At 42.1% G+C, this 15,000-nt stretch overlaps 1 protein-coding gene across 18 annotated transcripts in view; it reads right to left on the minus strand.

The window, feature by feature from the left end:
- The window catches only part of magi2a (membrane associated guanylate kinase, WW and PDZ domain containing 2a), a 114,730-nt gene that overhangs the window by 20,200 nt on the left and 79,530 nt on the right, over window positions 1–15,000 (minus strand). For 16 of the 18 annotated variants that reach the window (XR_007138654.1, XR_007138652.1, XR_007138653.1 and 13 more), the window contains 2 exons: window positions 12,696–13,244; window positions 1,767–1,798 (listed from right to left, as the gene is read on the minus strand). Coding sequence is in view for 15 of the 18 variants with exons in the window: in XM_047804023.1 (XP_047659979.1) it covers window positions 1,767–1,798; window positions 12,696–13,244 (581 nt within the window). In the remaining 3 variants the exon portion in view is untranslated. The remainder of the gene's footprint in view (window positions 1–1,766; window positions 1,799–12,695; window positions 13,245–15,000) is intronic. The other 2 variants (XM_047804025.1, XM_047804024.1) reach the window with 1 other exon arrangement.

The following is a 15,000-nucleotide window of genomic DNA, read 5'->3' on the forward strand; positions in this document are numbered from 1 at the left end:
TAAACACTGTTGATGAGTTCATGAGTTCAAACACTGTTCATTTTCTGCTTCTTAATGTTTATTGGTAATATTGGTTTATTAACTGTTTATTAAAGGTCATTAATGGTTTATTAACTGTTTATTACAGGTCATTAATGATTTATTAACAGTTTCACAGTTTATCTACTGCTAGCTGTGTTATTAATGTTCATTATTTACTGTTTGCTGCATTACTGTTTAATTACTGCTTATAACTGTTTATGTAACGTTTATTAACTATTTATTAATGTTTTTTTCTCTTTGCTTTTTATTGCACATTATTACTTCATCCCCTTTTCAACTGTTTTTTTAAGTTTATTACTTTTAATATTATCCTAATTTTGTGCTGCAGCTCCAACAAGCTCCAACCACACACACACACACACACACACACACACACACACACACACACACACACACACACACACAGATTATTTCTTCATTATCTTCACAGTAAAATATGGAAAATAGTTTCTTATAAACTGATGAAGTAAAATCAGTTCTCCTTCAGACTCAAAGTACAATAAAAAAAACACCTTTTGTAGCAAAGTGTGCAGTAAACAAGGAGGAATTAAAATTACACGTTTAATTAAAACACTGTCTGAAGTTAAAGAAAGCAAGAGGAAGAAAAAAGCGAGGGAGAAAAAAGATAAAAAAAGAAGGCAGGTTTAATCAGAGCGTGTCGGCGACGGAGCTCTCGTCACGGGAGGAGATGAAAGGATGTCAGTGTGTCATCATCAGAAACACACACATACACACACACACACACACACACACACACACACACACACACACACACACACACACACACACACACTGTATGTAGACTATCAGAGCAAAAAAGAGACAGCGTGTGACTGATTATTTAATCACAGAGTGACTGTGGGATGAGTGTGAAGTGTTAGAATAATATTGAAATAATATTTAATGATAAATTTTAGACGCACGTCATGATTTAAGGAAATCTCTTCAATCGTATCCAGCTGAATGGAGCCAAATAAAGACCGCATGGAATTTTAGAGTCTCTGTGTGTAATGTGTTATAACTGCATTATGACATGTTACGAACGTGTTCATACAGTAGATGACGATAGATATGGCCTTCGTCCAAAACGCCACCAAATACAGTGCGTTATTTTATTATTAGTTATATTTGTCATCTTTTCTTTAAATGTAACATTTTGTACATTTAATAACAGAATATTGTTTATACAGAACCGTAAATAACCTGATAAACATGAGCAGTGTTTTAGAGCTCCGATCAAATGCTAGTTTCTTCCCTATTAGCGTTATAATGCGTTATGAACGGTTACATGGGATCAGGGTGGACGTTTAGAAATAATTTCGACAATGTGTGTAATATTTTAGGAATAAGTAAATAAAAAAAATAGATTTATTTTTAAAAATAATTCGGATTGAATTGTGAGAGTTTAACTGATCAGATTCAAGTTGTAAATAAATAAATAAATAAATAAACAAACAAATAAATAAATAAATGTTATTTAACTTAAGCAGAAATAAGTAGTAATCATTTGAAAGAAAAAGAATCTGACATTTTAGTGCAAGCTGCGTAGTTCCTATGTTATGTAGGTGTTATAACAGCTTTATAAAGCATCCCAGACACAGGTTATTAAGTCCTGGTGTGATTAGTGATTAGTGATATAATCAGATGATTTTGCCGGTGAGTAATTAAGGAGAAGACGTTTAAGAGAAAGTCAGGGCTTATAGCGGGGTTATAATTCATTTTACCTGCTTGGGACTCTTCCAAGGTGAAAAGTGACCTGCAATGGTAAAAGAACACAAGTGTTTAACCTCAAACACTGCGTGGGGATAAAAGGATGTGTAAACAAAAGAGAGCAAAATGATGGGATGCCAAGAAGCAGAATTACCACCAAATGATAAAACTGAGTATCAAACACTGACATTCACCAACAAACACCAACGTTGACCTTTAAACTCCATTATTCACCATAAAAAACAACATTAACCACCAAACACCGACATTCACCAACACTACAAACATTCACCTTCTTCATTTTCATAAGGCTTCTTTAAACACCACCTTTCACCATAAAACTGCCATCAAACACCTTCAATCGATCGACGGTGTTTAATCAATATCCAAGATTAAACACCGTTATTCACCATAAATTCCAAATCCCCATCAAACTCCATTCACCAAAAAAATACCAACATTCACCAGCAAATACCAATATTCACGATCAAAACACCATTATTCACTGTTAAATACCAATTTTCACCATCAAGCAGATTCAATCACCATTGAATTCAAATATTCGTTGTTAAACACCAACATTTATCACAAACTCCACTGAATCTCCATTATAACACCATTATTTACCAGAAAACCTAAACATTCGTCACCAAACACCTTCATTCACAACAAAATAAGAACATTCACCATCAAACACCACCAAACAGTTCCATCAAATACCAGTGTGCTCTAACAAACTTTACATTTCATGCTGTATTCAGATCAGGGGGTGTTTAAGCGCAAGCAGTCGGAACATTTCGATTCAACACCAAACAGACGACACCTTTGAAGTGAATCAGATGAACCAGATGAAGTGAATCAGATGAATCAGATGAAGTGAATCAGATGAATCAGATGAACGCGACGGTGTTGAATCCTGCTTCTGACTCCCACACACTGTATACAGATGAAGACAATCAGTGAAGCAGCTTCCAGCTTCACAAACACTTAAACATACATACTGAGGTGTTTATTTAATCCTCAGCAGGTCAAGAGCAGGTTACAGAAGTGAAGAAATAAAAAGGGAAAAGAGTAAAAAAGCACGTTGAAGGTAAACAAGCATCTAAACATCAAACGGGGAAAATTAATGAATGCGTAAAAGTGCGCTTCAGAGCGGCCTTGAAGACTCACACACACACACACACACACACACACACACACACACACACACACACACACACACACACACACACACACACACACACACACACACACACACACACACACACCACAAAGACACACACACACACACACAACAAACACACACACACACACAGACGATCACACACACACCCACACACACAACACACACCACACACCACACACACCACCACACACCACACAACACACACACACACAACACACAACCACACACACACACCAGCACACACACAACACCACACATCACCACACACACACACACACACACACACACACACACACCACACCACACCACAACCACATCACACACACACACCACACACACATCACAGGATACGCACTACCCACACACACAACACAAGCACACACCTACATCACACACACACAGACACTCACACACTCACACACACACACGCACACACACACACACACACACACACACAGACACACACACTCTCACACACACTCACACACACTCACACACACGCACACACACGCACACACACACACATGCACACACATGCACACACATGCACACACACACACACACACACATACACAAACACACAAACACACACATACACAAACACACAAACACACACACAAGCATGCACACACGGACACACACACGCGCGCGCACACACGGACACACACACGCGCGCGCACACACACACGCGCACACACGCGCGCACACACACACACACACACACACACACACACACAATTTTCCCTTTTCATATCTTCATGCCTTTGCACAGTAAAATAAATCTCTTCACAGCAAACACAAAAACAACGATAAAAACAAAACAGGAGATCAGTGACGCAGGAAACGAGACGTAAACACCATTCACATGCCTCACTGAGCCGCTGCTACTCCTGTCTCAGACACCAGCTAGCGGCCTCTTGTGCTCTTTAACGTCTGAAACGATCTGTTACACGAGCAGGATGACGGAGTGCAGAGGAAAGAGAGAAGGGAGAAAATACACAGCTGTAGATTATGGTGGTGCATGATGACAATAATAACTACACCACACCAAACACCGACGCCGTTACACCTGACCTGTGATGCAGTCGTGTCAGGAACTACGTTTTCAGATCATACCTTTAATCAGGGTTGCCAGATTTCAACAAAATTTCCATTCAATTTGTTGCAACAGCTTGCAGGAATTCCTATTTCTGACCACTAGGGGCAATACTACTACTTTTACTACTGCTACTATTAATAACCCCTCTTCTCACATGGGTTGTGTAGTTTGCTCCTTCTGTACCCAGGATTAATACCACATGTATATCCTGACTGACTTCATTTCCTGATCTTTCACACTGTACATTCCCAAACCCTGGAATAACCTTCTACTAATTTGCATATTTGCATATCAACATCCCTGATTGGATAAATCCGTCACGTGACACTCTAAATGACGTCTCGTCCCACCCAAGCTCTCACATCAGCGGGGACAGAAGATCAGGTCGGTGCTTCTGAACCCGAGCAGGTTCTGTTAGCTTCCACAGCTTTTTAGTTTGTCTTCTAGTCGACCAGCCGTTCGTTCTGGTTTTCACCTTTCTCTCTCCTTCCCTCTCTATCTCTCGCCCTCTAACTCTGTCTTCATCCTTTTCTCCATCGTTATCTGTCTCTCCGTCATTTTTCTCTCTGTCTGTCCATGTCTCTAATTATCTCTCCATCATTCTCTCCCTCCTGATATCTCTGTTGCTGTGTGTGTGTGTGTGTGTGTGTGTGTGTGTGTGTGTGTGTATGTGTGTGTGTGTGTGTAAGCTAATTGAAACACAGTGTGTGTAATCAGTACATCTGATGTCCATTTAATGCCAAATCAGCAGCTTCTCCTAGTTTCACAGCCAGCATGTGTTTCATTATCTAAGTGAGACCTGAGGCTCACTGTGTCTCTCTCTCTCTCTCTCTCTCTCTCTCTCTCTCTCTCTCTCTCTCTCACACACACACACACACACACACACACACACACACACACACACACACGCACAAACCTGCTGCATTTCACACACACTCCTTGCTCTCTGATTGGCCGGACCAGCTGCAGAGGCGTGACCTGTCTGCACCTGATTGGCTTTCTGGAATCTGAGTGCTGGTGTAGTGAAGTGAATAATCACACACACACACACACACACACACACACACACACACACACACACACACACACACACACACACACACACACACACACGCTCATATGAAATCTAGCCAAGTCATCTGCGTAGGGAACACACTGCCGAATCCTCGGGCTGAACGCCCGTCTCTGAGAGTAATATCTGAGCCAATTACAAAGCGGCTCAGATTAAAAACCTGAAAAAAAGAGACACTATTAAAGCTGAACTGCCTCGAGGCAATTACCATAAACTTGTAAAATACTTTATCTTCTCTGCTACATCCTAGACGTTTATTTGTGCAGCGTCTCAGACAACACTATCAAACCCTTAAGTGTGGCTGTGTTCCAAATCTCTCTTTCCACACTACATTTACATAGAGAACACACTCAGGCAATAAGGTGAGATATGCCCCTTTTCCACCGAGGCAGTTCGAGTGCTGTTTCGGATCAGAGCCTAATTTAGAACCAGTTCTTTCTGTTTCGACCGCCAAAGCACCGGCTCTGCGCCAGGAAAAGTGGTTCTTAAGTAGCACCAAAACGTTGCTGGTCTAGACTTAAGAACCGCTTGTGTCAGGAGCTGTGGGCGGGGCTGTGGGCGGGGCTACTGTTAGCGCATTTGATAATGTACCTTAAGTATACTAATGTTTAATACACTTTTACTTTACCGCGATATGATACATTATCAGCACACATGATAGTAGGTAGCTACATGCTAAGGCTAAATTTTTTTTCTGTGTTAACGATAAAATAACGTTATGTACTTTATCGATTACAACCTCCGTTTATACAGATTACACGGAGCCGCACGTACACGTTTTATTCGCCGCGTTTGGATGCCAGTGTAGGTTCGCAAAGCCATGAGCATTAACAATAATGTAACATCCGCCGTTGTTGTTGTTGTTGTGTTTGTGTTTGTCGCTGCTGCAGTAACGTTGCTGGGACACGTGACACGTATACAGTGACGTCACACTCGGCGCTGTGATGCTCTCTAGCCGGTGGAAAGGCAAACCGGTTCTTAGAAGGTTCACCAGTGGAACCAACTTTGAACCAGCACCAGCGCTAGCTCTGAACCAGCACCCGGTTCTTTCCGGTGGAAAAGGGGCATTCAGGTGAGTCGACTCACGGAGCACAACGAACTGTAGTGTAGATGTGCAGAAGTGTGTGAATGGGACTCAGCTTGTGTGTGTTATTGTATAAATAAACTCTGGATGAAGCTGCTGTGTGATTTTTATGATGTTTTTGTGCTCCTGACATACACAACAAAGCATAAGCATCAATCTGACTCTGATTCAGAATGAACAAACGGAACACTTGTTAAGTTCGGGATCTTTTCAGTCCTAGACTCTTTAGAAAGCAGGATGCAACATACAATAAAAAAATCATCATTAAACTAAAAATTCATTCCTTTTTTTAATCAGTAAATATAGATGATTAGCATTTTTAGTCGTATTTAATGAAGCAATTAATTAGCAGTCAATCCTGTGTTATTTTTTTGATACTTTACGTCACGTACGTCATTTATTTCCAACATAAATTCCGGTAAAGCTCCAGTAAACACCGCGAGCTTCTTCCTTCTTCTCTTAAATAGTCTTAACAGACGACGGTGTTATTTCTCTGATACTTTTCATCGTGTATTTACAGAGAGATTAAAAGAGTATTTGAAATACGGTATTTGACATTTTTTTGTAATAATCTCATCAAGACTTGAAAGTTGGATCCTATCAAGCATATTTCTTGCAATACGGTGTGATTGTTTTGCTGTTGAAGAACTGTCTCAGAAATAAAAAAAGAGATTTTGATTCGTGTGTCATTTTTGTACAAACGCGAAGCTGTAGCTCAGGTCCAGGTTCTCTGTGTTAATGAGCGATTGTGTTAGACAGTGAGGTGAATAATAACTAGTAAATGAGTCGGGATAGTGAGCGTGGTGAAGATCGCGGCGTGCTGCGGCAGTAATTATCAGCCTGTTTGTAGTCCGTACACACACTCGGTGGACGGACGAGTCCGATTTCTCCTAATGACGAGATCACAGCTGCTGCAGATCATTAGCTCTGTGATGAGACGAGACGCAGCGATCTGTATTCCTAAAGCAACCATGAAACCCTGTTACACTCTCATTATATCACACACACTCACACACACACACACACACACACACACACACACACACACACACACACACACACACACACACACACACACACACACACACAATGCTCAATTCTGATTGGTCAGAAGAAAAAAAAGAGCGGTTACGACTGTTTGTTGCTGCTATATACAACTTAAATGTAACTATAACCAGATAAAAATAACCAGAACTGTTCCTTATAACAACGGAATACATCGCTTCATATTCTGTTGCTATAGTAACACTAGCACTGCTTCCTCACATTAGCATGTTGTTAATTATTTTACCCTAACAGCCTGTTTATTCTTCACACAAATGACATTTAAACTGTTTACTGACCAAAACCATGTTCAGAGTATTACATCTAGACAAACAGTGTAAAGAATCGTCTGATCTAAAATAAATCAATGAACAAACGCTCGGAGCGTCTCCGAGAGCAGATATGGGTTTGATATCAACATTTACTCTGAAGATACAAACATTTGTGTAGAGAAAAAAATGAGCGGTTTTGTTTTTCTGGATCTTTTCTATGAAAATTTCACCTCCAGTATTGTAGAGAAAAACAGAAATAGTGATGAACTAGAGGTCTTCACGGGTCCACTTAGATCCGAAAACCCGAGGTCCGACCCGAGACCCGAGCGAGTTCGGCTCTAAAAGTTTCACGTGTGCCTCGGACAAGAGTCGGGGATAATAATAGCGGCATCGGGTCTCGGGTAATTTAAAATGAATGTGTTTTTCCCAAACGGACCCGAGAAGACCCGGACTACTGTATCTCGTGTGTGTGCATCGACTCGAGTCCTTTTCCAACCTCTCCTCTGTTTGCCAAGATTGTGTGGCTGGCGCTAAGCTAATTTTCGTTGAAACAGACCTGTCAATCAATTTTGAATCCACGCTGTAGCGGTTACTTTTCTGTCTGACTGCTGCGTGCAGGTTAGGGTTAGGGTTAGACATTCGGGTCCAGTCGGGTTAAAAAAAATTGCCAACGGGTCGGGTCGGACTCGGGTCTAATTTTTTCGGGTTTGTCTCGGGTCGGGTCTTTCTTAAAAAAATAAATAAATAAATTATGCACGTCGGGTTCGGGTAAAAAGTGATTCGGGTCACTTCGGGTCAGGAAGACCTCTAGATGAAACTCCTAAGTGTCTACTTTCAAATGAGCTTCGTATTAACACGACTGTGGAGTGAGAAAGTGTAGCTTTAAATAAATATCTGAAAGTGTCAACTAAATTCTTAATGATCCATTATATTGATTGAGTTAGTAATTAGTCTAGTCTTAGTAAACTAAACTAGTCTAAACTAAGTAAACTAAGACTAGAGTAAAACTGGAGTGATTTAAGTAGATGACTAAATTATGACAAAAACTGGATTACATTTAAGTAAAAAGACTAAAACTAAATCAACACTCTGTTCTGAACAGATCACGTCTGAGAAACGAATCCCATCTCAGAAACGAATCCCGCCTCAGAAACGAATCCCGCCTCAGAAACGAATCCCGTCTCAGAAACGAATCCCACCCCAGAAACGAATCCCGTCTCAGAAACGAATCCCGTCTCAGAAACGAATCCCGTCTCAGAACCGAATCCCGCCTCACAAACAAATCCCGCTTGAATAGCATCGGTTTTAAAAAACGCTATAAAATAAAATTCTCACACAGATTCCTTTCACATGCAGTAAAGAAACCCAGAACTCTAAATCTAACATTCTGCTACTTCTGAATATTTAAATTTCCAAACCCAGTCCGACCGGCTGGAAGACGACACCAGATGGCGCTGTGGTGATTTGGGCGAGAGAGAACGTGTAGGTCCGAGAGAGGTCGAGAGAACGTCTGGTCTCAGAACGCTGACTCGGACTCTTCATGCCGAGACGGTGCCAGTTTAATCGAAACGCCATCTGTAAGCAATTACAGAGTCGCTGACGGAGACTCAGATGCTCATGACATCACAATTTGCTTCAGACATACAGTATGTTTCGATTGGCATTACAGAGAAAAGGGAGAACTGCAAATGTGAAAGTGGGACAGGTCTAAACTCCAGAAGAGCATGAAAGATGATAGAATGATAATATATATAACAGATGGTGAGAGAGAGAAAGAGGGAGAGAGAAAGTGAGAGAGGGAGGGAGAGAGAGAGGGACTGAGAGAGAGAGAGAGAGAGAGAGAGAGAGAGAGAGAGAGAGAGAGACAGGCAGAGAGAGAGAGAGAGAGATAGAGAGAGAGAGAGAGAGAGAGAGAGAGATAGATATAGAGATATATAGAATACTGTTGGGGTGAATAGATGTATAGATACATGTGATATATATAACATGTATAGAGGATATAGAAGGGATAGAGAGAGAGAGAGAGAGAGAGAGAGAGAGAAATGTCTTCAAACACAACTAAGATAATATCTTCAACACCATCATCATGCTTTCAGAGCAAAGAAGGACAGAGAATGGTAGAGAAATCTGGATCAGTCAAAGAAGTTGGATGAGAACCACAGCTACAACCTGGACCTGATGAAGAACCACAGCTACAACCTGGACCTGATGAAGAACCACAGCTACAACCTGGACCTGATGAAGAACCACAGCTACAACCTGGACCTGATGAAGAACCACAGCTACAACCCGGACCTGGTGAAGAAACATAGCTACAACCTGGACCTGATGAAGAACCACAGCTACAACCTGGACCTGATGAAGAACCACAGCTACAACTTGGACCTGATGAAGAACCACAGCTACAACCCAGACCTGATGAAGAACCACAGCTACAACCTGGACCTGATGAAGAACCACAGCTACAACCTGGACGTGGTAGAGAACTGAAACCTACCTGAACTACTAACAGAACCTAAATCTGAAGGGGAACTACAGTAAAATATCCAACCTGATAGAGAACTACAGTAAACAACTACAACCATAACAATGCTACAACCTGGTACCCATCTAGCATCAGTACTAGGACTACAGACACAACCTATACCTTATAAAGTGATCGAGAACCTGGACATGACAGAGAACTGTAGACAAAATCTGGACCTGGTAATGAAGTACAGTAAGAACCAGGATATGACAGAGAAGAACACTTAGGATTTGGACCTACAGTAGTAAATATCAATTGGCAAAACTAGGTGTGATATAACACAACACTCAGAACCAGGACCAGAGAACCACCATTAGGACCTGGACCCAATACAGAACTAAAGCTAGAACCTGGGCCTAATAGAGAAATACATCAGAACTTGTACCTGTAAAGAACAACAGCAGACAGGGACCTAAGGTTAGAACGGGGGGCAGACAGTAGAACCCAGAGCAGACAGGGACCTAAGGTTAGAACCGGGGGCAAACAGTAGAACCCAGAGCAGACAGGGACCTAAGGTTAGAACCGGGGGCAAACAGTAGAACCCAGAGCAGACAGGGACCTAAGGTTAGAACTGGGGGCAGACTGTAGAACCCAGAGCAGACAGGGACCTAAGGTTAGAACCGGGGGCAAACAGTAGAACCCAGAGCAGACAGTGACCTAAGGTTAGAACCGGGAACAGACAGTAGAACCCAGAGCAGACAGGGCCATAAGGTTAGAACTGGGGGCAGACAGTAGAACCCAGAGCAGACAGGGACCTAAGGTTAGAACCCAGAGCAGACAGGGACCTAAGGTTAGAACCCAGAGCAGACAGGGCCCTAAGGTTAGAACCGGGGGCAGACAATAGAACCCAGAGCAGACAGGGCCCTAAGGTTAGACCCGGGGGCAGAAAGCCGAATGTGTTTGAAGTGTAATAAATGTGTAATGAGTTTTTTTTCTGAGCTGACTGAGATCTCTACAACAATTAATGTTTTAGTAAGAGACTGAGTCAGTGTGTGAGTGTGTGAGTGTGTGTGTGTGTGTACGTGTGTGTATATTGACCTTTCTCTCAGCTCACATGCCAGTCACAGCATCACACACCAACAGAAGGAATATTCACACACGAATAGCACAGGCCAGTCTGTTAGCATGTCAAAGACGAGAACAGCATGTTGACAGATTCTACACCAACTCTCGCTGCTCAGAACATCAATGCTGTGATGTGAAAACATTTACAGCATTTAGCAGACACTCTTATCCAGAGCGACTTACATTTTTTTTTATCTCATTTTTATACAACTGAGCAACTGAGGGTTAAGGGCCTTTCTCAGGGGCCCAGCAGTGGGAATCTGGTGGACGTAGGAATCGAACTCCGATTGGTAGCCCAACACCTTACCCACTAGGCTACCATGTCCCTACATATGGTTCCCCCCCCCCCCACACACACAATGCTCGAATGGAACTAACCCAATTCCAGAGCCATAAATACTGGGACTAACTAAAACCTGGGAATAACTAGGAATAAGAACCTTATAGATGGTCAACCCAAAACAGCACAACCATATAAACCTGAACCAGTCATGAGCTGAGACCTTAAATCCTGCGACTAACCAAACAGACCTGCAGCAGGGGTCTGCTGAACACAAGGGTTTAGCAAGAGTCAAGACTTTTATTGACTGGGAATACCTACATTTACACTTATGTCATTTGGTCAACACCCCTCGACTTAACGACAGCTACCGCTTCCCCACTTACCTAACAGGTAGAACCATAAATTCTGAGACTAACCAATAGGTCCCTTATGACTGGGACAGACTAATGGGGCTAAGAGTAATGGGGAATAGGGCTAACAAAGAGTAAAGGATTAAACAACACTCGGAGCCTTAAGGACTGGGATGAACCAAAGGGTTACATCTTTAGCGAATTATAGCTTTGACAGCCAGATATAACCAAGACTGGGACCTGTAATGACCGGGACTATCTAAGAGCACTAATACTGTGATTTATCATCCTAAGCATTTGGTTTAATCAAGAGTTAAAGCCCTTAAGACTGGAAGTAAAAGAAATTCAGAGCCATAAACAGTGGGACTAACCAAGAGTAATCACAGTCTTGTATATGTTTACGTTCTTATTGCATTTACTTAATGGTTGTAAACGTAATTAAGGAACCATCACTGACATAAAATATCTTTACAATTCTATCTATAATAGACTTGTACTTGGGACATGGACATGTCTTTGCATTACAGATACCAACTTATAGCTGCGTCGTATCTCTTTAGAGCATTATAAGTCTTCTTGCCATGAAAGACTCCCGCTGAGGAAATAAAGCTGGAGGATATTAATACACCGTCAAAACGACTAGTGTGTGCGTCACTATCTATTTTTACAGGCTTTGTGCCTTTGCTAATCACTGCACTGTGACGTTTAGGGAATACTAAACAGAGTCCGTGTCTGAAACACGACTTGAGGCTCTCAGAGAGTATGACTCAGCAAAATGTCAGGAGCAACCGGACCAACTGACCAATCAAGCTTGATTTTGAAGCAGGATTACATGCGTGCAGTGAATGCTTGAATATATTCGGCGTTTTGATCTAAATTTAAGGCAGTCGTACAAACTTTAGCAGCATATTGAGCTTCGAGGCAACAAACTCAAACCTAGAGTTCAGCACACATCACTTACCTCTCTCTCTCTGCACAAGCAGCGTGGCCTCGGCTCCGACTGCACACTCCTTCAGCAATTCCACTACCCGCGTGTGAGAAAGTGTAAGGGCTGGACGCTGGTTGATCTCCACAATGAGGTCTCCTTCACACAGACCTGGGCAGCGCTGAGGTTCTAGCACCTGCTTCACCCTCTGACCTCCATCGCTGTCTGCTACAGTGAAGCCGAACCCGTCTGGCCCCTTCACGATGGTGACTGCGATCAGCTCTGTCCCCGACGATGCCACAGAGACGCCGTCATCCAGGAAGTGCGCAGTGCGGCTTAAGTACTCCATATATGTGTCGTACGTGGTGCAGTTGCGACCATTCAGCAGCAAGGGGCGGTCTCCTATAAGGCCCAATGTAGAGATTATGGTGTTGCCCGAATCCTCTGCATCGTAGGGTAAAGGGTATCCACGGCAAAGTGCCAGGGTCACGCTCTGCCCAATGGGCACTGACTGGAATAGCTTCACCACATCTGCGTGAGTCGTCCCGAGAACACACACCTCATTTATGTAGACGATCACATCACCTAAACATAAAGAGACATAAGTAAAGTTGTAGGTTTATTCAGTTTTAGGATAATTCCTGCGTTGCCTTATCATTTCTATACTAATGACTAATTAACAGGGATTTGTATGAAGGCAGGCATAAAGACATTATAATGTAACACAGCAAACAGTAGAGGATTCAAAAGTCTGCCCTCGAAGCCAAGTGTGTGATTCTATTCAATATGGAACACTTCCATCGACGAGTCTCACCCCTCACGGCTGTTGTGTGATGTTCAGGAATTTTAATTAGTCTCGTTAAACAGGATCGTCGTTTGCCTTCAAGCCCCGTTGGCTTGATCAATAACATCACACCATTGTGGAAAACAAATGATATATAAACAACCTCCCTGCTCTCTTTGTGCCTTGAGGAACAGTCAACTATTTTCAGTCAGTCTCAGTAAAGGAGGTGTGGCCTTTGTGTCAGTCAGTCTCAATGAAGGAGGTGTGGCCTTTGTGTCATTGTGTCAATCAGACTTAGTAAAGGAGGTGTGGCCTTTGTGTCAGTCAGTCTCAATGGAGGAGGTGTGGCCTTTGTGTCAGTCAGTCTCAATGAAGGAGGTGTGGCCTTTGTGTCAGTCAGTCTCAATGAAGGAGGTGTGGCCTTTGTGTCAGTCAGTCTCAGTAAAGGAGGTGTGGCCTTTGTGTCTGTCAGTCTCAATGGAGGAGGTGTGGCCTTTGTGTCAGTCAGTCTCAATGAAGGAGGTGTGGCCTTTGTGTCATTGTGTCAATCAGTCTTAGTAAAGGAGGTGTGGCCTTTGTGTCAGTCAGTCTCAATGAAGGAGGTGTGGCCTTTGTGTCATTGTGTCAATCAGTCTTAATAAAAGAGGTGTGGCCTTTGTGTCAATGTGTCAATCAGTCTTAGTAAAGGAGGTGTGGCCTTTGTGTCTGTCTCTCTCAGTAAAGGAGGTGTGGCCTGTGTGTATGTCAGTCGCCATGAAGCTGAAACGAAAGGTTAAATGAAACTAAATGAAACTAACCCTAACCCATCAAGTGAAGAAAGTGTTGCCTTAATATATATAACGTTCATCGAAGAAGGCGTAACAGTTCTGTCAGGCTTAGTAAAGGAGGCGTGGCCTTTGTTGTGTCTGTCAGTCTGTCAGTGAAAAAGTCATGGCTTTTATGGCTATCATGTTCAACGAAGGAGACGTGGCCTCTGTACATATTAATCCCAGTGAAGAAGAAGAAGAAGAAAAAGAAGAAGAAGAAGAAGAAGAAGAAGAAGAAGAAGAAGAAGAAGAAGAAGAAGAAGAAGAAGAAGAAGAAGAAGAAGAAGAAGAAGAAGAAGAAGAAGAAGAAGAAGAAGAAGAAGAAGAAGAAGAAGAGAAGAAGAAGCAGCCTTTTATTCCTACAAGTTTATGCTAATTTCTTAAATGGAAATGAATCTTTATAATATTGTATCACACTGAAATAGCTTTAATTTGTATTGTTTAAAACAATCTCTTTTGTCTTTATGATTATTACGGTTACCATGACAGCCCTAAAGACCATAGCACAGTAACTAAATACCATCATTAATCACAGTATCTGTTAATCCCAATGCTGACAGAGAAATCTACTATTTGGATGTGAATGTTAATGAAAAGAAAGATCATTCAAATCCAAAGAGATGCATACAATCAAACTCTGCCATCCATTACCTGTGTAATGGATCTCTAATGTCATCCATCATCTCTCCTGCATCCTGTCATGTGTGTTTATATGGAAGCCAAACTAACAGCCGGAGCCTCGTGCATGTAA

This window comes from Tachysurus fulvidraco, chromosome 19 (genome assembly GCF_022655615.1).
Source record: "Tachysurus fulvidraco isolate hzauxx_2018 chromosome 19, HZAU_PFXX_2.0, whole genome shotgun sequence".
In the NCBI taxonomy this organism is placed as follows: Eukaryota; Metazoa; Chordata; class Actinopteri; order Siluriformes; family Bagridae; genus Tachysurus; species Tachysurus fulvidraco.